Source organism: Grus americana, chromosome 1 (assembly GCF_028858705.1).
Source record: "Grus americana isolate bGruAme1 chromosome 1, bGruAme1.mat, whole genome shotgun sequence".
Taxonomy (NCBI): domain Eukaryota; kingdom Metazoa; phylum Chordata; class Aves; order Gruiformes; family Gruidae; genus Grus; species Grus americana.
In genome coordinates this window covers 510,055-532,143 of record NC_072852.1, presented here as the reverse complement: position 1 = coordinate 532,143, position 22,089 = coordinate 510,055, and the positions used below count along the sequence as shown (strand labels likewise).

Here is a 22,089-nt window from a genome sequence, read left to right as displayed (position 1 = left end):
TGTACTAACTGGATTAAATTCAAATCACAAAACAAAGACCCGTTATTACTGTTGTTTGAACTCTGGGGGTACCTACACCCCGAGCGGGCCATGGCCTTTGGCAGGAGCCCACCCTCCCCGGCCAGGGTGCCCAGGACCAGCGGGGCGGTCCAGAAGCAACGGGGTTGGGGCATACCTGGGAGCCAGGGACACGGCAGTGCCCAGCCCCAGCCCTGCCGGCAGCCGCCACGGGCAGCGGCCACGGGTAGCCCCACCAGCCAGGCTCCAAGCCCAAGCACCCCTGGCTTGGTCCTGTCTCACCCGGACCTCACCAGTGGGCTCTGCAGGGAGGGATGGATGCGGCAGCGAGGGTGTAGTGGGGGGCTGCCTGCAGGCAGGTGGGGACCAGGGACCTGCTCTGCTCCCGGCACCTCTCACACTCGGGAGGTGATGGTGGAGCTCGGGCACTGGGGCAGGAACCAGGTCTGCTCAGCGCACCCCGCCACAGCAGCCTCCTGCAGAGCACAGCTCCTCCAGCCCCACCTGGCTGCCCCCACCACCCCGTTTCAGGTCTGCCCTGCCCTGAGGGTGCAGCTGGCGTAGCAGGCACTGCACAACCACAGGGACCCCCAGCCCCGCCGGCTTACACTGAAACAACCGCCCACGGCACGAGAGGACTCAGCACTGAGGCGGTCTGCTCCCAGCCATGTGGCTGCAGACCTCTGCCCCGACGTGTCCTGGCACTGCTCGCGCTCGCCCCGCGCTCTCCAGGGGGGCACAGCAGCCTCCGGCACCCACGGCCAAGGGCGGCATGAGGTCCAGAGACTGGCGTCGGGCACAGTCCCGTTCACAAGTCGTCCTAACCCCCTGCCTTGAGGAAGGTGGCTTTTCATCAGTGTCTTCACCGAGGACAGGTTCCCGTAAAGAACGGGCTGCAGCTCTTCGCCGTGTCGGTCCCGCTCAGGTGCATGTCTGCCCAGCGCTGTGGGTTATCCCACAGAGGGGGGTCCACTGTATTCTTCAGCTGTTTAACAATAAATTACCTTTGTTGTTAAAAGCTTTGGCGTTATTGCCAAAGAGATGGTATTCAGCCCCCAGCCTGTGTCTGCCGGCTGCAGCAGCACCCTGTCGTGACCCACGGCGCGAGGGGCATCTCCCGGGCCCCACACGGCCCCCCCGTCGTAATCAGACCAAGCTCGCATGGGTAAGCGAGCAGTAAAACAGCCATCACAGCATTTCTGTTCTGACTAGATGATTTGCATCACATTTTTAGTCTGTGTTCTTACAAAGCGTGTTTCTAGCAGATGTATCACAAGGGTCTGAATTACCCTTCTCTGTAATCTTAGTGCAAGTCACGAGTTACTTTGCTGGAAGAGTTACAGGCAGCCGAACTCCAGGCACACAATCCAAGAGAAAATGCCACCACAAACCAAGAGCACGTGCCGCATGTGATCTTCAGGACCCCGCCAGCATAAAGAAGATCTTGGCAAACATTTGCCCAAGGACAGTTGAAAACAAACAAGACAACAAACCTGTAGTAGAAACCTCTCTTATCTTAACTGAGTACAAGAGATGGTGCAGATCCTGCTTTGGCTGGAAAGTTAAATGAGTCCTGTTGAAATAATCTGGTCTCACAAAGCTCTCTAGTGAGGTGAGTCTGCACCGGTTACGTGGGGCAAAACACCTTTTGTTCACTTGCTGAGTGTCAAGATTCATGATTTCTCTTGAAGCATCTTCTTTCTTCAAGAGCACTTACAATCTGTAGTATACACCAACTACTGTTTCAACATATATTCTTCATAGCTCCTACAGCATCGCCATTGCAAGAAGAGATTGCCTACAAGTTAGGCATGGCTCAAGTATAAGGCCATCATTGAGGTGGGTGAGGCAACGTGAACTGTAATGTAGGAAAGACAGAAATGCCCAGTAGATACTTTGGTGCTGAATTTGGACCAGAGAAGGGCACTGCCGTCATCTACTAGAACGATGTGGGTGGAATAGAGAACTTGTCACCTCTATGGAAAGCATGAGGCAGCATCTGTTAAAATAAAGCATTTTCAAATCCAGAAGCCAGAATGCTGAAGAGCTTTAGAGAAATCAGCTAAGGCACTATCTCAGTAACAAATGTCAGCAGTTAAGAAGTTCTGGAAACTTGGGAAATTCCAGCCCTGGAAGGACTGCCAGGCACGACACAAGAAGTATAAACTATCAGCCTGACTCCAATCCTAAGTAAATTAACAGAATGCTTTATTTAGAAGATCGAATAGGAAATCTCATCGGTGTGGTTAACGTGAGGTCGATCCTGTCGAGCATCTTGTCAAGATCCCAATATAATTGATGACAGCAATCACAGGAGACCATGTACTGTGACTTAAGGGTTTGGCACCACTGCACACGTTAACTCCATACGCTGCAACCTTCCCACAGGACATTCGCTGATGATACAAATGCACTGATGATACTAAGCTGGGAGGAGTGGCCGACACACCGTAAGGCTGCGCTGCCATTCAGCAAGATCTGGACAGACTAGAGAACTGGGCAAAGAGGAACCAAATGAAATTCAGTAAGGGCAAGCACAGGGTCCTGCACCCAGGGAAGAACAACCCCAGGCACCAGGACAGGTTGGGGGTGACCTGCTGGGAAGCAGCACTGCGGAGAAGGACCTGGCAGTCCTGGTGGACAACAAGCTCTCCATGACCAGCAGTGTGCCCTTGTGGCCAAGAAGGCCAATGGTGTCCTGGGGTGCATTAAGAGCAGCGTGGCCAGCAGGTCGAGGGAGGTTCTCCTCCCCCTCTGCTCTGCCCTGCTGAGGCCACATCTGGAGTTCTGTGTCCAGTGCTGGGCTCCCCAGTTCCAGACAGACTGGGAACTACTGGGGAGAGTCCAGCCGAGGGCTGCGAGGATGAGGAGGGGACTGGAGCATCTCTCGGACAAGGAAAGGCTGAGAGACCTGGGGCTGCTTAGTCTGGAGAAGAGAAGGCTGAGAGGGGATCTCATCAACACTTATCACGATCTAAAGGGTGGGGGTCAGCAGGATGGGGCCAGACTCTTCTCCGTGGTGCCCAGCGACAGGACAAGGGGCAACAGGCACAAACTGGAACACGGGAAGTTCCATCTCAACAGGAGGAAAAACTTCTTCCCTCTGAGGGTGACCGAGCCCTGGGACAGGCTGCCCAGAGAGGTTGTGGAGTCTCCTTCTCTGGAGAGATTCCAAACCCGCCTGGACGCCATCCTGTGCGACCTGCTCTGGGTGATCCTGCTCTAGCAGGGGGTTGGACCAGATGATCTCCAGAGGTCCCTGCCAACCCTGACCATCCTGTGAATCTGTGACATATTAGTATACTGAAAGTACACTCACCAAAATGCCAAAAAATGTACTCAAAAGCATGCAGACGTGGGCAGCTGCCTCCAGTTAGCCCCATAAGGACCAGTGCTAGTCGGTGTTGCAATCGATGGTCTGTACCAGAGCTGTCCAACCTCTGCACCGTCAGAGTCGTGTCCCACTTCACTGCGGTCACCGAGTGTGGCCGCAGGCCCAGGGCTGACCACACCGGTTCCAGGAAACACCCCAAATAATCGTAGGGATTGGACAGGCTCTTTGAATAAGCCACGTCCAGTTTGTGAATAATAATGTAAACTCGTGATTTAGAAACTCAAGATCTTTGTGTTTGAAGTTTGAAGGGGATACAAGGAACGCTGCCATAGCAGAGAAGTGATTGTTAGAGCGATCTGGACCGCGTCACCTAATACTTAGGACAAAATTTTTTTTAATACAGGTAAATGCAAAGTGTCAAAAACACAGGCTCAGTTTTCAAGATAAGAGACATTCCCGGAAAGCGACAATTCAAAAAGGATATACTGCCGCAACACCAGCTCTCACTGCAGTCCAGTGAAGAAAGGCAATCTCTGGACTTACAAAAATGGTACAGTGGAAACAAAATGCTCTTCCCTCTGTACACACTATTGCCAGAATAGTCCAGCTGGTGTCTTCAAGAATGACGTGAAAACATTTGAGACCAGAAGGCAATGAAAAAAGAATCCCAGGAGTAGGAAAGGAAGTCTTACAATGTGAAATTCATCTCGATTTATTCCTATCAAAGAGAAAGTCAAGAGGCATCTAGATCACTATACACAGGTACATTCTGAAAGAAAAATACTTTCAATATTTTAGAATTTTCAAACAATGCTGAGAAAAAAGGTCAGATTTCAAGATGTGACTCAAGAGCCTTGGAATGAGGCAGAATTCCCACTAGGGAGGGCAACTAAACATTGAACGCCGTGTGAAGAAAGCGGTGGGCTCTTGCTTCTCCAGACTACATATGGGGGAGGACTCGGCTGCCTGGAAGCTGTGACTGCTTCTGGTCTTGACCTCTGTACTGCTCATCCCCCCACCTTCTCCCTTCCGCTCCCTCCCTTTGCGGATGCTGTTTCAGGAAAAGGTGAAAATCAAAACTGGCCAGAACAGGGTAAACGGCAACGGACGGGGCGAGCCAGGTCTCTGAGGTCGTGCAAGGATGCCTGCACGCTCCGAGTCAACCAATTACCGGACTTGAGGAGGGGAACAAACAATCTCCCAAATTAGACTGGTAAAAAAATCCAGGAGTTTTCGCTTCCTTTGCATCCCATGACGCCAGTCCTCTGCTGGAAAACTATCTGCTAAATCCCGTAACTGTGGAAGGGCTTTTGAGGCAAAGAACAGTTCAGCCTTGTGAATATCTTAATGTTTTAGTCTACCAAAAGTCTTTTTGTAATCAAATACAATACCTAGGTAAAATTTAATGGGCTGTTATACACAGGAAGTCAAATTAAATGTAATTGTCCCTTCTCACTCATATTTTATCAAAACAGAAAAAATTTTGGTAATTCTTACCTATTTAATTGAACTACTGTGAGTTGAAGAAGTGCTGGAGGAAAGAACATTTGACACCATTTTTTTAATTTCATTTGTTTATAATGATCTGATTATCTTCTGCCTGGAAGAACAAGAGCCAGCAGACTCTAATCAAAAAAAGCCACCAAAATTCACTAAGGAGATATTGTAAGAATCTGCTGTAGTTTTCGTAATTCTAGTTTCTGCAGATAATGATATAGCTCAGAAAAATATGACAATCTCCTGTTATACCTGCTTTTAATTGCTTTCTGGAAATCAGTACAAATAACTTACAGTTGGTCACATTGAAGAAATACTTTTGTTTCCCCTTCCTCATGACACTCAAAGAACAGCTACCAAGGCTTGCAGCGACACACGCAGCCTGAAGCCCCATCCATCAGGAGTGGAACGCTTGATGAAGGACTGTCGACATTTAGCACAGGAATGATAATAAATATCACAGACCTCCCCCTCCCTGCAAGTGATTTTAAGGCGGCTTGCCCCAGTGCAGAATCAATTATACCAAAACATTCCTAACAGATGTTTGTCTAAAATGTTCTTTATTTTCCAACGACAGACCTTTAAATAACTACCTAGACAATCTTTTCTAATGCTATGCTACCCTTATAATTAGAAATTTTCTCTGACTGCCAGGCTAAAATGTTGTTTGCTGTGATTGTTGCTGATTACCTCTTATCCTATTCAAAAAGGCACGATGCAGAGCTTATTCCCACCTCTGCAGTATAAATTATGCATCTGAAGACTGTTACCGTGCACTCACTCAGCACAGCACCTCGGTTTATACTGTACCAGTGCTAAGCTAAGGAGAGTGTTTGCTGGACTTCTGTTTGAATACCCCGTTATCTTTGGGTTTTGCAACATTTTGATATTGCTAATTGATGTTCAGCTGAGGATTCACTATAACTTCTGAACCTTTTCTCCATTCTTCTCTTTCCCGCCTTTGCGCAGCTGAGTACTTTTCTGCAACTGTGGTAATCTGTATTTCTCCTTACTGAATTGCATCTAAACGTTTTCAAACAATAGTTTCTATTCGTCAAGCTGATTCTGAATTCTCATCCTGCCTACAAATTTGCAGTGGCTCACTGAGGGCATTTGCAGTGTCTTCTGTCCTTCATCAAGCAAGTATTCTTGTCCAGAAGAGGGGAGGATGATGCCTGCCCCGATGCTTTAACACTTTGGGGAGCTGAAGTTAGGTGCTGAGTGTTTCTCTTCTGCTCCTTCAGGTCTCCAAGTCAATAAACAACAATAACGCTGCTGAGACATTCTCAGTGCTGGGGCAAACACGGGGGAAAGACCACAGCAGAAGCAAGTCTTGGTGCAGCGGGGGGAAAGGAACGGATTGCAGGGGATGGGTCATGGCGTGTTAGGGAACGTGTCTGAAGTCAGATAAATTTTGCTGTGGAAGACCCTATTTTTCTGCGTCAAGCCACTGGGTTTAACTGGGTAGTTAAATGAGGACCTTTTGTTGCCAACACCTAGAGTAGGATGCATCTTGTCTAAGTTTTGACAGCGATGGTGAACATGCCTCCATGTGCGCTAGTACTTCTGTGGTTCCCTCATACCCTATGGAGCGAAAGATGCACAACGAGGTCATGATTCATCCCACTTAAATGATTGTTTTAGGTGGAAATTACTTGCACCCTGCAAGTCTCATTTTGCTACTGCATACTATAAAGAGGACCTTGATGACACGGTCAGGTAGACAGGTACTGAAGTGTCTGAAGTTACACAAGATGAATTTCTCCACTAACGACAGATAACAAAAGCTGCTCCTCTCCCCCATTCAAAGATGGGAGAAAACCATTACACAAAGTGCAGCATCAGAGAAAACATCTATGCCTTGCTCAAAGACACCAAATGGTTGGTAGGAAAATAAAGTTTTCAAAGACCAACCGAAGAACTGCACCATGGAAGAAAACCACCTAATTTCAATGGCTGTAAAATGTTCAAAGAACCAAGTCAGTCGTTCATCTCTAAAGGTGGCTGAGAAGAAATGAAAAGGCTTCAACATGGTCTAACTTGTTTTATTCCTCCACCTAGCCTGAAGGAACAAGAAAATGCCCTCTCTGGAATTTGTGACTTCTTGTGGTTGGTGGTTTGTCGTTTTTTTTTAAAGTTAGTCTCGAGTGTTCAATTGCACTCAGTGATAAAGTACAGAGGGGGGCGACTCCTTCCACCTGACATCCTTTTGTAAACCAGAACACAAGGACAGGGGCACTGCAGAAGACTGGGGGTTCAGAGACACCAGCATCCTTTCGTGAGTAGCGGTCAGTAACAAACAGCAAAGGAAAGAGTCTAAGAAACAGAATAAAAAGTCGGTGATTCCACCATGTGGTACCTTCCCCGCTTCCGACAGCCCGTCACCACATTCCTCATCTCAGGCCTCTGAACAGGTCACGGTGTTTCTCGGTCAGAAATTTACTCTTCAGTAATTTTGTACTCTCATTTTGAATCCATTTATATTTTTGGCCTCTACAACATGCAGTAGGAATAAATTCTGCAATTTAATCACCTGCAGTGTGACAAAGTACTTTGTTTTATTTTAATCTTGCTGCTTGCTAATTCCACAGAGTGCCACCTCATTCCTTTGTACTGAGAAATCACTATTGTTCCATATTCACCTTCTCCTTGCCTACTCATGATTTCATAAAACTCTGTCAATTCTTCCTCAGGCACCTCTTCCCCGAGCTGAAGAGTTCCAGTCTATTTAACCTTCCCCCAAGTGAAAAGTGGGCCGTGCCTTGGGTCACCCTTGTTGGTTGCCTCTGAACCTTTTCTAATTCTTCTTATTCAGATGGTTAAACTACAACTGCAAGTAAGAGACCGTCACACCGTGGATTTACATAGAAGTATAACACTATTTTTAGTAGACTTTCTATTTCTTTCCTAACATCCTATATGTGTCATCAGCTGCTGCCCAGCTGATGCTTGCCGAGGACTACCCACATGACTCCAAAAGCTGTCGGAGCAAAATGCCTTACAGGAATCCATCGCTAAGCAGGTGTGTGCTTCCAAGACTTTCAACCTGAAAGACAGCCGGAGCCAGAAGACTTCAGTCTCAGACGAGCTGTTCAGTGACCAACAGCTCTACCAGTTGCCACCTCTTCACCAAGAGCTGGCTGTATTCCGTCTATTACCTGACCAAAACTTACTGCAAACGCACTGCAGACAACAGTCTCTTGACAAATACTGCGGGCAGCGTGCACCATCCCTCCCACCACCCACCATAAACCCTTTGCTTCAGCATTTCATCTACAGCGACATTCACGGCAGTGACGCTGGGCACGGCATCCTTTGCTTGCCTGCAAAAAGAAAGGAAAAACTAAAGGGAAACCCCACCAACTTTTCTGCACCTGGCAAATAATTTCTGGACAGATTGTTCGTACAGTTCCCCAGGACCTGCTTTCCGATCTGCTAGCCAGTGGTCCTGAATAGTTTTTTAACAGAATGAAGGGGCGTTAGTAAACAGTTCCCCTTTCCAACGCTCCTTTGAGCATTAACAAGCAGCTCTGAAGGCTGGAGCTGCTCAGCTCTGCACCTCTCAACAGCTCGCGCTGGCTGGCCGCACGCCGCTGCCACCAGTTCGTCCTATCATTCCCCGGTCCTATTTCTTGTCTAAAACAGGCCCCAAAGGCTCGCATTACCCACCAGTTCTGAAATCCTAAATTTCAGGAAGAGCTGAGCAGTCTGGCACAGGAGCCAAGCACGATGGCTGCTGAGGGAGAGCGCGGGCTGGGGGAGCTCAGCAGTTACCATGCACGTTCCTGAAACTCTCTGTGCAAGAGGGAAGTGGTCCCAAAAGATACTGTTCACCAAAAGATCTTAAAAGACTCTTCTGAAGGCATGTTGATTTGACAAGTGGGACTATACAGAAGCCTTTTCAAGAAGAGATTTAGTTTTCTCCCTCTACGCTTTTGTTGCTATAGAAATGCAGGTTGCACCAGCCCAGTGCAAATTACCTTTTTCCAGCTAGACGGGCTTGCCGCTGTAAAACCCCTTGCCTGTAACACAGCACGAGCAGGCACCTCTCCAGATCGGCTGCCGCCGTCTGACCAGCAGCTCGAGTTGCACAACAAATACGTTTGTCAAAGATTCATCCCCACTCTCTGTTTCTAAGCATGAAACGCCTTTTGCAGGGGTATTTTTGATGCCCTGCCCTGCAAGGCCATTACCTTGGCCTCTTCCACGCTCCTCGCTGAGCCCTGCCTGTAACACGGCTTCTCTCTGGGCTTGCTAATTAGTCACAATTAGACGGAACGACAGAAAAAAACAATGCAATTTCCAACTCCCTGCCTGCTGCTTGCCTCGTAGACGTAATTCACAGGAGCAGAAATTGGGGAGGGTTCCACCCGCTCAGCACACTTTAATACCAATCCTAAACTAACAGCGTGCTGGGGACTGACGAGGCGAGAACAGCCAATAAATAAGCTGCAGAGTGGAAAAGACTCAAGGCAGCTGTCTCAGAGCACGCACCGCCATTAAACAGCTCGAGGAAATCCAGGGCGACTCCTTTAACTCGGTCCTGTCTGGAAGAACAGGAACCAGCTCTTTGCTTGCGTGTCCCCACCGCCTGCACGGCCCCGGCCCCCCGAGGCACGTACGGCCTTTGGACACCGGTGTGCAGAGGAGAAGGGGGATCCCACTGCCCGACGCGGGCAAAGATGCCAGAATCGAGGGGGGGGGGTACGAGCCGTGACCACACTGCCAAGAGGGATGACCCCTGAACAGCACCAGAAGGAAACGGCAGCCATGGAGCCACATCCGTGCGGGGCAAACACGGGTGCTGCGCTCCTGCATGTGGGGGCAAAGGAGAAATAGCAAGTTATTGGTGCAGCCCCAAGGATTTCTAGGTGATTTTACCAGTCACTTATATTACCGACTCATTCTGCCTGAGCAGATGGGGGCTAGTGGGTACAAGGAGAGGCTGAGGGCACCGGGCTTTCGCAGCCTGGAGGAGAGATGGTGGACACCTCCCTGCCTCTGCAGCTACCTCATGGGAGGCTGTACAGAAGAGAGAGACTCTTGGAGGCACGCAGGGATGGGACAAGAGGCCATGGACACAAACTGAAGCACAAGAAATTACAATGAGATGTATTTCACAGAAACACAGACTGGGACATGGGCCCAAGGGGGCCGGTGGGACCTCCGACCTCGGACGCATGCAAAGCAACCTCATCTAGTTGGCCCTGCTCTGAGCAACCGGTTGTGCTAGAAACCTCCGGACATCCCTTCCAACCTAAATTAGTCTGTAATTCTCTGTACTGACATATTTGGCCGGTCACAGTGTCTAAGGGCACAGAAATCCCTGCTTAGAGACTTCTTCATGTTTCCCCTCTTCTAAGGGGAGGCCCATCCAGATGGCTTGTGAATACTCACAGTTGTAATCTCTCTCTCTGGTCAACTAATCCCCGTGATTGATTAATATAAAAAAATAAATCCTAAATTGTCTATTGCTCCCAATTCTTTTCCTTCCCAGCTGTGCCCTGCAGAATGTGGACTCTTAATTTTATAGAGTTAATTTCCAATCACTTTAATCTCTTCCCTTAACATAGTTCATCAGAGAAGTCAATTCCCCTTGTGATTGCCTCTTTCTGATAAGAACAAGCTCAGACTTCTCTTCCTGTTTGCCTTATTCCTATTTCAGACCAGATTAGGTTTGCTGAGCCCTGTCCCGTGCTCCTCATCCTCAGAGGTCTGGGGAAGGCTCTCATTGCCTCTGGTGACCCTGGGTGCACCCCAGCACACCTCGACTCCAGAGCAGCCTCCTGCTCCCTTCCCTCAGACTACGGTTATGCTTCTGCATGCCGTGACGGAGAGGTGGGGACCCTGCCCAGAACAGTCTCTCCGCCGCCGCCGCCGCAGACCTCGTCCCTACCCACCACTGCTGGCAACGTGCTTGTGAAGGTACATTGCTTTCCCAGAGGCTGACTCCACAAAAGAAAGTATTTTTATTCAGTATACAGCCTAATATCTTCTCATGTTCTCATGTATACCTCTCCATATAGGCGTAGCTTTCTTTTCACCTTATTAAGCCAAAAAAGAGGAAATTACATACCCTGCCCAAATCTGCAATTCAGCCGTGTGAATGCTGTTCCCTGCTCTGCTGCACAGGGCATCCATTCAAACCTGCAACTACTTCAAAGGCTTTTCCTGAACTCTGAAGTCACTCGTGTGTAATTTTCTCAAGTACTTTTAAGTTGTTCCTCAAACATTGTCATTATGTTAATCTTCTCCCACGTTTGAGACCTCCAGTGAAGTCAGGGATGATGGAACACGCACTCTCCTGCAAATCGTGTTAATTGATCTGCTGCAGTGATCTTACAACACCTTAGTTAGTTCTTAATTTCTGCTTTCAAGCAATCTATTGACCCAAATGTTTAATATTTTAAAAAAATGGGGAAAAATGCATTTTGTTTATCCTATTTATTAAGGCGGTCCTAAACCCACCGTGTGAATCCTCACACCACACTCCTGACCACCACCCCACGTCCACAAGCTGCCCACTATCGAGTCCAAACCACTCCCACCCCGTAACACGGACAAAATGCACCCTCGCACCCCTGACGGCACGGCTCCGCTCCCCCGTGCTCAGCCCCATGCTGCAAGCCACCGACGCCATCTCCGTGCTGTGGCAACAGCCACATTCTGAGCCCAGCAAACAGAGCAGAGAAGCTTCCGCTGAAATGGCGCTTCTGCAACTGCCTGGTGCCTCTGTCGCGGGACGCCTTTTGCTGGTGGGATGGCTGATGGCTCCACAGCGCTGCTCACACCTCCCACCCCTGCAGACAGGGCGGTGGGTGCTGCACAGGCTGCGGAAAGGCCAGCGCCTGGTCTCAGGGAAGGTAACAAGGGCAGCCACTTGTTTTACCTCGCACCGGTTTTCCCTAACCGAACGGTGCGGCTATGTTTCACTTTTGTGCTCAGAGCAACCTATGAGTGAGTGACAGCATATATATACGCTTCAGGAAACTTCTTTCTCTTTTCCTGTCTCCACACTATAAGCACTTTGACACAGCAGGAGCAGAAGACACAGGTCCCCACTGGTCAGCGCCACCACTGTCTCACCGCCTCCACCAAAGCCAACCCTAGCTCCTTCTCCATCTCAGGAGAGAGTGAAAGCACGCGAGCTACATGTCATCGGGCAAATTAACAGAATAACAACCCATTAAAGGAGATTAAATACACAGACTTTGCCTCTGGCTCAGAAAGACTCTGAACAGAAAATTGCAGCAGGCAGGACTAATATTCTGGGTTGCTTATTCTGTTCTCCTAACTGCACGAAGCACTTGCCATTGGCTACCATGCAACGCAGGATACTGGCCTGGAGGACCTGTAGCATGCGCCAGAGTGGCCGTCCTCATGTTTTTGTGTTGCATGACTGCACACCATACTATGGCAATGCAGCTAAAATCCTCCAACCTTTTGCAATTCAACCCAGCAAAATCTGTCAAAACACCCAGTGCTCACCGCCAGTGTCAGCATCGCTCCTGTGGCCCCAGCTGATCCCAGGCACGCTTCAGCAGAGCAGTCCAGTTTAGCAGTAATTTCCATGCACCAACTACCCGCGAATGCCAAGACCAACTGGACTATGATCTGCAAGAAGCCAGATATGACTGGGTCCAGAGGAGGCTTACATCCTCCTGACACACAGCCCTGGGGGACTTCAGGGTGGAAGATGTGGTCTTCCTCTTGGCTAAGGGTGCAGCTAAAGGCACACGACCTCCTCCTCCTCTTCTGCCGGTCGATTCTGGGGAAACGGGGCCACTATGAACAAAACTGCCTCCAGCAGAACAGCTCTGCTCCCAGCTGCCCTCTGTCATGAGGGTCCCTGGAGACCGAGTTATAAAACAGACGGGACGGCTGCTTATTTACCTGTGGGAGATGACTCCTGTCTGCCGTCCCTCCCAGCACCCTCCTCCTCGACACAGACTCTTCGTGCAGACAAATACTTCTGGCAAATACACATATGGCAGTGGAAGGGATTTCCCCCGGATTAGAGGGAAAACAGGAACAAGTCAGAGCCAAGATGGGCTCCTCTGCAGCAACACAGGGCCCACAGACCAAAGGGCGAGCACCTTTCTCTAAGTACAGTTTTTCTTTTGCCTTACACGGAAAATAAACTGGCCTGAGGGAAAGCGTCTGAACAAGGGGCCTGAGTTGGCAAGGGATTCTGGGAGCATGCGTCACATCATGTGCAATTCTGGAAATAACTGTCCAAACCGCAGGTTTATTCCTGTGGAGGTGTAGCTCAACAAGAAGACTTAAAAGCTGCATCAGTCTACATTTGCCAGTCGGGAAACTCACAGCACTGGTGAGCTTGGAAGGGGACTCCTGCGATCATCTAGTCCAACCTCCCCGCTCAAGCAGCCTGCCCAGGACCATGGCCAGTCAGGTTTTGGATATCTCCAGAGCTGGAAGCTCCCCAGATTCCAGACTTTACATTTCCCTTGGTTGAACTTCATGAGGTTCCTTCTCCGCCCATTTCTCCAGCCTGCCCAGGCCCCTCTGGATGGCAGCACACCCAGCTGGTGCATCAGCCATTCCTCCCAGTTTTGTACGGGCTGCAAACTTGCTGAGGGTGCGCTCTGCCCCAGGCCATTAATGAAGATGGTCAACGGTACTGGACCCAGTATTGACCCCGGGGTACTGCACTAATGACTGGCCTCCAACTAGACTTTGTGCCACTGACCACAACACTCCGGGCCGGGTCTTACCAGTAAAGACTGATGCAAAGAAGGCAGAGGTGATTCTTCCCCACTACTCCGCTCTGCTGAGACCCCCCTGCAGTGCTGCGTCCAGCTCGGGGGTCCCCAGCACAAGAAGGACATGGAGCTGCTGGAGAGAGTCCAGAGGAGGCCACGGAGATGATGCGAGGGCTGGAGCACCTCTGCTGTGGAGACCTCGGGCTGAGAGAGTTGGGCTTGTTCAGCCTGGAGAAGAGAAGGCTGCGGGGAGACCTTAGAGCCCCTTCCAGTCCCTGCAGGGGCTCCAGGAAAGCTGGAGAGGGACTGGTGACAAGGGCAGGGAGTGACAGGCCAAGGGGAATGGCCTGAAGCTGCAGGAGGGGAGATGGAGATGGGATGTGAGGCAGAAATCCTTCCCTGTGAGGGTGCTGAGGCCCTGGCACAGGGTGCCCAGAGAAGCTGTGGCTGCCCCTGGCTCCCTGGCAGTGTTCAAGGCCAGGTTGGATGGGGCTTTGGGCAAGCTGGGCTAGTGGAGGGTGTCCCTGCCCATGGCAGGGGTGCCACTGGGTGGGCTGGGAGGTCCCTTCCCACCCAAACCAGTTGAGGATTCTATAGCTACCTCTGGTTCACTTTTTCCGTGTCACTCATTTAGGGACTTCTACCAACCCCCTTCTCCTTCAGCGTTATTGCTTGAAAAGCATTTTCCAGACTATTCGGTCTCACCTCTTACGGAAGATGTTTCACAGTTTTGAGCACCTGTTAGTTTTCCCTGCCAACTTTTCAAGTATTACTTTGGTCTGAAAGACCAAAACTGCATGTAGGTTTCAAGATGTGGGTATAGCACAGATTTATACAAAGATATTAATAATTACATTTTCCATTTTGTTCTTTTTTCCTTTCCTAACAATTCCAACAATTCAATTTGCTTTTGCAGGTTTGGACTGGAATCAAAGCAAGCCCCCAATCCTGTTCCTGAGCCAAAGTCAATCCAACTCCTTCACTGAATATGAAATACTACTACTGTTTTTTTCCCCACATTCATTACTTTTTGTTCTTCTGTGTTGATGGTCAGCTGTTGTTTCATCATCCAGTACCCAGTGTCACCAGTGACCGTCCTTGACGACTGCTTTACTTCTATTTTCTGACTTACTCTCTGGTCTGGTTTTTTTTTAATGCCTCAGTGCTAAAGATGATGTTTTCACTACGATGCCACAGTGATGTCAGATCTTTATTCCTAAACACATATGAAGAGCTGAAAGATCTTTAATGGGCAAGAGTACCTCACAGTGTTTCTTCTGGTGTGTGCTACCTTGCATGTGCCAAAATAAATTTATTCTACTATCACGCTGTTTATCAACCTAGCTTGATGCAATCCCATCCACCTACTCTTCTTTTGCTTAAGGAAAGTAATTTTGACTCATCCGCAAATTTTGACATATTTCCTGCCCTTTAAGACCAAGAACAACCAGTGACCCCCAGCAGAGACCTTCTAGGGGTTCCCTGTAGCATTTGGCCATGGTGGAAATGGATCGTTTCTCCCATTTGTTTTTCTTCTTTACTGTTTTCTGAGTCATAGCAGCGTTTTCTCTTTCGCCTCATGATCAGTTAAGAAAATAAACAGCTCTGAAGAAGCGTGTCACAGGATTTTTGAAAATCAAAACAAGTTACACACATTACTTTGAGTAAAAAGTGCTCAGACCCATGGAGTCGGACTTGGGATAAGAAGCTCGGTAAACCAGAACACATTCACTGCTTTTCTGGTAAGCTCCAAGACTTCAGGATAATTTGGTTTCTCCATAATGAATTCTCACAATTTGCTCCTGTCACGTCATAAGCAATAATGCCCATCCAATTACTTTAATGACCTATAGCTTTTAAGGGCACTAAAGCTTGACCGCAAGCAGAGATCATATTCCACGGAGTAACCCTACCTCTACCCCTCAAACCCAGAAACCCGGTGCCCAAGCGTATTCCCGAACCCAACCAGCAGACCCTTTCCTACAGGCGAGCCCCCTACGGACATGTCCACCAGCCACACATGCTCATACCAAGCACAAACCAGCAACGTCACCCCTGCTTTCACGACCAGTTCCCTGTAGAGTTTGACCACCCTCCCAAGGGTCGGGCTCCATCGCCAATGAACCAGAACAGCGCTGGTGAACACCCCTGTATCAGGCAGCACTTCCAGCACTGCCGACAGGCTGGAGTGGCAGCTGCCTTCAGGCCAGCCCCTGCACAACAGCAACCTCTTTTCCCCTGCAGAGTAAAGCTGTAACGCTGCATCTGCATCCAATGTATGTTCTTCACTTCCCAGACCACGCCAAAAATTCTCCAGAACGTTTGTTCCTCAACTGAGACATGAGCCAGACTGCTCTGCAGCTTCAACGTTTTATTCAACTAAGCCTTATCTAGGACTTACTGTTTAGACTATAACTGAACAGACCAAAACAACCATAAAAGTTTTCTTGCCATGAAATTAAAAAAAATTAAATAATTAAAACAACGTATATGTCTCTGTCAGGAAAAGGAGATGCTTTTCCATGGAATCCCAAAGCAAAGACACTGATGCTTACCTGTGAGAGGTGAAGTTGTCGTAAGAGCCCACAGTATAATGTCGGAAGAGGCGCTTTGTTCTGTCTTCTCTGGTTTCTACAAGAAAAAAAAGACACATCACAAAGCTGAGAGTTAAAGAACCCTTCTCCCTTGTGCCTGCTTCCCCTACATGTATAGAGTGACCCCCACGTTCATGCATGCATTTACCAATAATCTGTGTGCAGACATGTGTCAGTGTGATCAGCCCCATGCGCGCTTGTGTACAGTCCCGTACGCACACAAACAGCTTCTGTGAACGTAAGACCTCTTCACCAAAACTTCCAAATCCCATCAAGATGTGGCTCAATTTCACCAAGACTCCAAAGTAGAGCCGAAGAGGAGAATCAGCGCTGGCAAGGCAAACACATGCTCCATGTCCCATGGCAGCAGCAGCAGCCAGATTCCTTCCCTTGCTCTGTTCGGCCACACCACTCTTGCACGCCTCAGCGCAGAGGGATGCAGTTCCCGCAGAGGAGATGCTGACAGTCCTGGCTAGCCTTCCTTCTCACCTGGTGGTCACCCAGCTCGCCAGGTGCACACGAGTTATGAGGAAGGAAAGGTGGGATCCCAGAGAGACTTCTGTTACCACCCGGCTGTTAACCCTGGCACCATCCCCAACAGCGCTTTGGCCAAAGCCGGGGCAGCGGGCTTTTCAGGCCGTACTTGTTGGACCAAGTCTCCCCTTCAGGGTGTAACAACTCAGGAGTCTACTTGCCAGCCTCAGAAGTGTGAAAGAGGCAGAGAACCTGCCAGCCTGATCTGTGAAGCCGACAACAAGAGAGATGCCAGGGCCTCCAGGTTGCTGGATGCTGAAGGAAGGCAGCCTGACTCATGGCTAAGTGGACAGAGATGCTACTGCAGACACCCAAAATACGGTCTGCAGCTGATGGCTTAAGAGGAGACACGACAGGGACGTGGAAAAGAATCTGAGCTACCATTCTCCTAACACAGAAGGAATTTGCATCACACTACCAAAGACGAATTTATTGCATGACCCAGGAACAGTATGCAAGACTCACCCTGCAGAAAACAACTGGGTCCTCGCACTAACCTGACTGAGTACACCACATCGAACCAACCCATCCATGGCCACAGTAGGGTGACGGGACTCCAAACATCAGGTAACTCCACTCCTCTATGGTGTCACCACTTTCTTGTGAAGCCCTTGGTGCTGCTCCCTGCGCTACTGGCTACACCACCAGGTAGGCTGTTGGTCTGATTTAATTCAGCAGGTCTTTAAGCACGCCAACTAGGGCAGTCGGCAGGAGTGAATAAAGGGGATGAATAAGAGGAAATCAAGAGTAAAGTATAGAAGAGACTGACCTTTTTCTTCAGTAGGGACATGAACTGTTTGCACCCAAAGCAGTAGCAACACAAAATAAACATTTGGTTTTACCTGCGCTGGAATTCAGGATGGCAACAGCCCATGGGAAGGGGCTGCAAAAGCAGAGGGGCAGTTTTTACTGTTATTACAGTGCTGGCGATTCAACGAACTTTGTTTTAAGCTGAGGACAGGATGCACTTTCGATCCTTTCATCCCGGTGTCACCATCACACGAAACCATCGCTGCTGGCAGAGGGGAATGCCGCCCCAGCAGCCACAACGCCACTGTCCCACCCTGGGGACAGAGGACAGCCCTCGAGGCGGCGGCAGCAGCCCTGTCACCCCGCCGACACGCTGTCCTGCCGCTCGGGTTCCCTCACAGGCACCAGCTGCCCTCCGCTCCCAGAGACTTGGCTGCAGCCTCTGCACCCCACAGGGGCCTCTGATGGGGTCCAAGGTACCCGCTGCGGCACAGACGTCCTGCTCTCGGGGAGCCTCACCCTCAGCACACACCTCCGTTTCACACGCAAAGCAATGCTGACTATCGGCGCGGCTGAAAGAACAACTGACTTTACCAAAGTTTAGAAATAAAATCACCAAAGACACTACTTGTTCATACTATTGAAAACACAGCTTTACTTTTGTTCACCCCTAATTCTTGTTTTTCTGCTCCTCTTGCATGTTTGGTTTGGTTTTTTTTTTTTAGCTTTTTTCTTTTTTTTCTCAGAAGAACTGAAGAACAGCCCTAGCATCCTGGCGCTTGGTCCCCCCAGAATAATGCCCCACACCACGTGGTCCTGGCTCTCCTTCCTGCCTCGTCAGACAGCCTCATACGGCAGCGGTCTCCAAAGTGGGGTGTGCAAGACAATCACTGGGGCGCGGGAAGAAAACATTTTTTTGTACCATTAAAACAATTTAAAAATAGATTTAAAATGTTGTTTGTTCTATCTTTATCTCACTATTTTTCAGTTTCTATTTTTGCATGCGCTTTACAGTGCACGTAGTATATTAGCAGAGTAGTACAGGTGCATAACTCTTAAGTAAATATATGTGTACAGGGCGCGCGTGCTCAAAAATTGTTTTTTACTGAGGGGCACGTGATCAAAACGGTGAGACCCCAAGGCACGGGACATGCAGCATCCCAGAGGTCAAGGCGGGTGCTCTGGAAATCCCCCCAAAAGAAGTGAGTGCACAGCAACCCCCCAGCAAGCCCAGGCAGACAGCGAGGACGAGGCGAGGTGCAGCCCGGCCCGCGCCGTGGCTCCGGAGCGCTCGGGGACGTCACGGTGCAGGGAGCAGCCCCTGGTGATCCGACGTCCCATTCCAGCCTTGCCGCTGTGCATCGCCTGGTGTATTTACCTAATCCGGAGGGAGATTTCTTGGAGCCTGATGAAACAACAAGGGGGGCTGATGGCTCCCCGTGAATCTTCCGATTAGGCGGTCGTCCACTGAGCCCCATCCCTGCAGTCCTGGGAAAAACTGTCTCAAAGAACCAAGGAATTAATCTTACTGGGAAAAAGATATGCCATGCCAAGAAATGGAGATGTTAAGGACTGATCAGCACAGCAACATGCCACAAAGAGTTAAAGGAGGCAACCCTTTCGCCTGGACCATCTGAGGCAGCTTCTCACCTTCCTCACCCTCCTCCGTGGAGGCACAGGGTTCTCAGCTCCGACTTGGGGGAACACCGGACTCTGCCCCTGGCAGCACAAGCACAGCATGCTGCGGCCATGAAGAAAAGGAGGCACCACGCGTTCTCAAGGGGACTGACGTGCTGTCGGGGAAGCACCCGCACCGCACGCCGGCTCCTTCCCTGCTGCTGCGGGAGCACCCAGACAGCGGCAGCAGGGAGCAACCTCCCGCTCCAGTTCTGCCTGCACGCCACGACACGTCTGGGATCCCGCAATGCCTCCCAACGGGGAATAAGGCAAGACAGCAGTGGCCTAAGAAATACCTGAAACATCAGGACAAGACTTATTTGCTGTGCCTGTGAACAAGCTGGCACCCACCACTCTTTACAACTTGACGTGGATGTACAAAAAAACGGGAGGAGGTGGGAGAGGGAAGGAAGGAGGGCTCTCGTGGAGGCGCTGGCACGGCACAGACCCAAGCAGGTCACGACAGTGACGGTGAGCACGTCCACCCTCTCCGCCTCATGGCACGTGAAGAGACTTCGGTGAGGGACATCCGCAGTCCCCTTGGGCCCCTGCGAGGGAGGGAGCGCGCTGCTGCTGCGGCACAGCACGCCCCATTCAGACAGACACCCCCTCCCATCGCTCCTGCCTTCAGGAAGTCCGGTCCCCCCGGCCCCACGCGCCTGTGCTTCCATCCCTTCTCCTCCCTCTTCTCCACCCTACTCTGCCTCCTCCTCTTCATCCCCTGCCTCCCTCCACGCATGCACGGACACGTGTACCTCATCTGCAAACACCTCTATCGATCTCATTCCAGATAAAAGGACGGTGATTTGGTGACGGGAGCTGGATTTATGGGCTGTCCGCAGCCCAAAGGCTCGTTCTCTTCCTGATCCTAAATATAGCTGCTGCCGAGCGCGTGTTTAATGGAGCCGTCACGGAGGCACCAGGGACTGAGGCTGATGGATGGAGAGGAGCGAATCACTTGGAGATAGGTGTGGAGAGGGAGGCTCTATATTTAGAGAAGAGGGAGCAAGAGGACACCAGGGCAGCCCGGAGGGACGGGCTGTGCTGGGGGTGGCAGGGGCTCATCCAGGCGCACGCAGCAGCACAGGCAGCCCAAAAGGACAGGCAGAGCAGGGAAACAGGGAATGCAGAACGCTGGAGGAAACCAGGAGGAGCGTGTGGACGGGTGCAGGCTGTACTAAAGCTGCTCTACACACGGCCTGTAAAGCACTTCTGTAAAGTTTTTTAAAACGCGATTCTTTCCAGGTAAGTCTGCCTCATACATTAGATAAAAATACAGGAATATTACCATCCCGTGGCTGGCTGGCCAAAAGCAGTCCGGACGTGCCAGAGAAAAGGTTCTGGGAGAGAAGCATCTCTCACGCAAACTGACCGGACAGAGAGACCTGCTGGGCCAGGGCAGACTGACGAGGTGCTTGGGTGCCATGCCCATGCATCCTCCAGCGCCTGGAACGTCCCCATCCTCTCCTCTCCTCTCCGGCACCAACGCTGGGTTGCAAATAGAAAAAAATAACTCTTTTGGAATGTGAAAATAAACATTTTTGTTTCTCCAGAACATTGGAACTATATTTCTAAATACTATTTAGAATTTAATTTAATTCAGTTTAATCTTATTAAATGCAAGATTTACGCACCTCTAATTATTGGCAACAATTTCTCTTTCATCATCTATTTTTGACCAACTGCATGCTGCATCACCACGAGCACCTGAACCGCCGGCATTCCCAGAGGTGAGCAGGCACAAGTAGCCCACGCCAGCAAACCCAGGGCTGGACCCCGCAGCCAGCACATGCCTTTCCTGATGCATGCCCTTCGGGCCAGCGCAACGCCTGCACCGTGGCACTGGGTGAAGAATGACAAGTGATATTTTGGAAACTGATCTCTTTAATCATTTGATGCAGCAGCAGGGACGTTATGGTTATCACCCAAGAGCTACTTCAAACCACCTGAGAGGTCAAGGTCACAGCAAACCATAGAGCCATCAGGCAGATAAGGAACTGAGGGAGAGAAATACCAGTTAGGCTCTATGCTAGTCAAGAAAGAGGGTTTAAAATAGATTCTATCTTCTAAGTTGAAATGCCAACTAAAAGCAGTAACATGCAAGTCAGAGGAGATGTGGTCTCAGGAATGGAGAAGGCTGGGGTCCGTGTTTGTGCCTTCTCGAGCACATGGACACTTCTTGTGCCAACACACCCACGTGGGAGGCTCGCAGACACCCTGTCTCGGTTTCAGCGATCCCGTACGGGAGCACTGATTCATTGCTTTTTGAACTGTCTCATCACCCTGGAACAGACACCGTATTCAGCTGATGCTCTCAGTGACGACAAGTGGTGGGTGGTCTCGTCCTCTGCAGCGGCTGGACCACGAGCCTGGCTGATGCTGTTCTCAGTGCCAAGGGAGAGCTGTGCTGCTCCGCGGGTACAGCCAGCACCGGGACCGCAGGCAGAACCCTCCAAAGCTGGGAAGGGGTTCGGTGGGACAGCCGTGCTGCCACAGCACGTCCGAGAAGCAGCGTCTCAGCCCTGGAGCAAGCAAGGTGCTGTGGCACCCCCCTCCCCTGCTGCCCCCCCTCTCCCCGCCCCGGCGCGGGCAGACGGAGCGCTGCTGCCCATTGTGGATTTCACCCACGCGTCCCAAACCGTGCTCCCGAGCACCTGACTCGGAGTAGGCTGATGAGCAGATGCCACCACAATTAAAGCCTCTTCCAGGCTCTCTGCCAGGCAGCCAATCTGGCTGGGGCGGCCTCAGCACGCCGGTGATGAAGAGAAAGGGAATAATTTCAGAAGAAGAAATGCTGAATTACGCTGAGGGGGAGGAAGGACGCTCAGTGCCCGAGACCAGAGCCTGATGCTCCTCCACCCAGGGAAGGAGCCAGAGCAGGACAGGGGCTGGAGCACACCACCTCTGTCGCCAGCAGCAGCGATCGCTGGCCGGGGCAGCAGTGGGTCCCATTCAGGCTGGG

General features: G+C 50.5%; 1 protein-coding gene across 9 annotated transcripts in view; it reads right to left on the bottom strand.

The window, feature by feature from the left end:
- The window catches only part of SHANK3 (SH3 and multiple ankyrin repeat domains 3), a 383,466-nt gene that overhangs the window by 111,318 nt on the left and 250,059 nt on the right, over positions 1 to 22,089 (bottom strand). For all 9 annotated transcript variants that reach the window (XR_008574833.1, XR_008574834.1, XM_054811562.1 and 6 more), the window contains exon 15: positions 16,128 to 16,203. Coding sequence is in view for 7 of the 9 variants with exons in the window: in XM_054811562.1 (XP_054667537.1) it covers positions 16,128 to 16,203 (76 nt within the window). In the remaining 2 variants the exon portion in view is untranslated. The remainder of the gene's footprint in view (positions 1 to 16,127; positions 16,204 to 22,089) is intronic.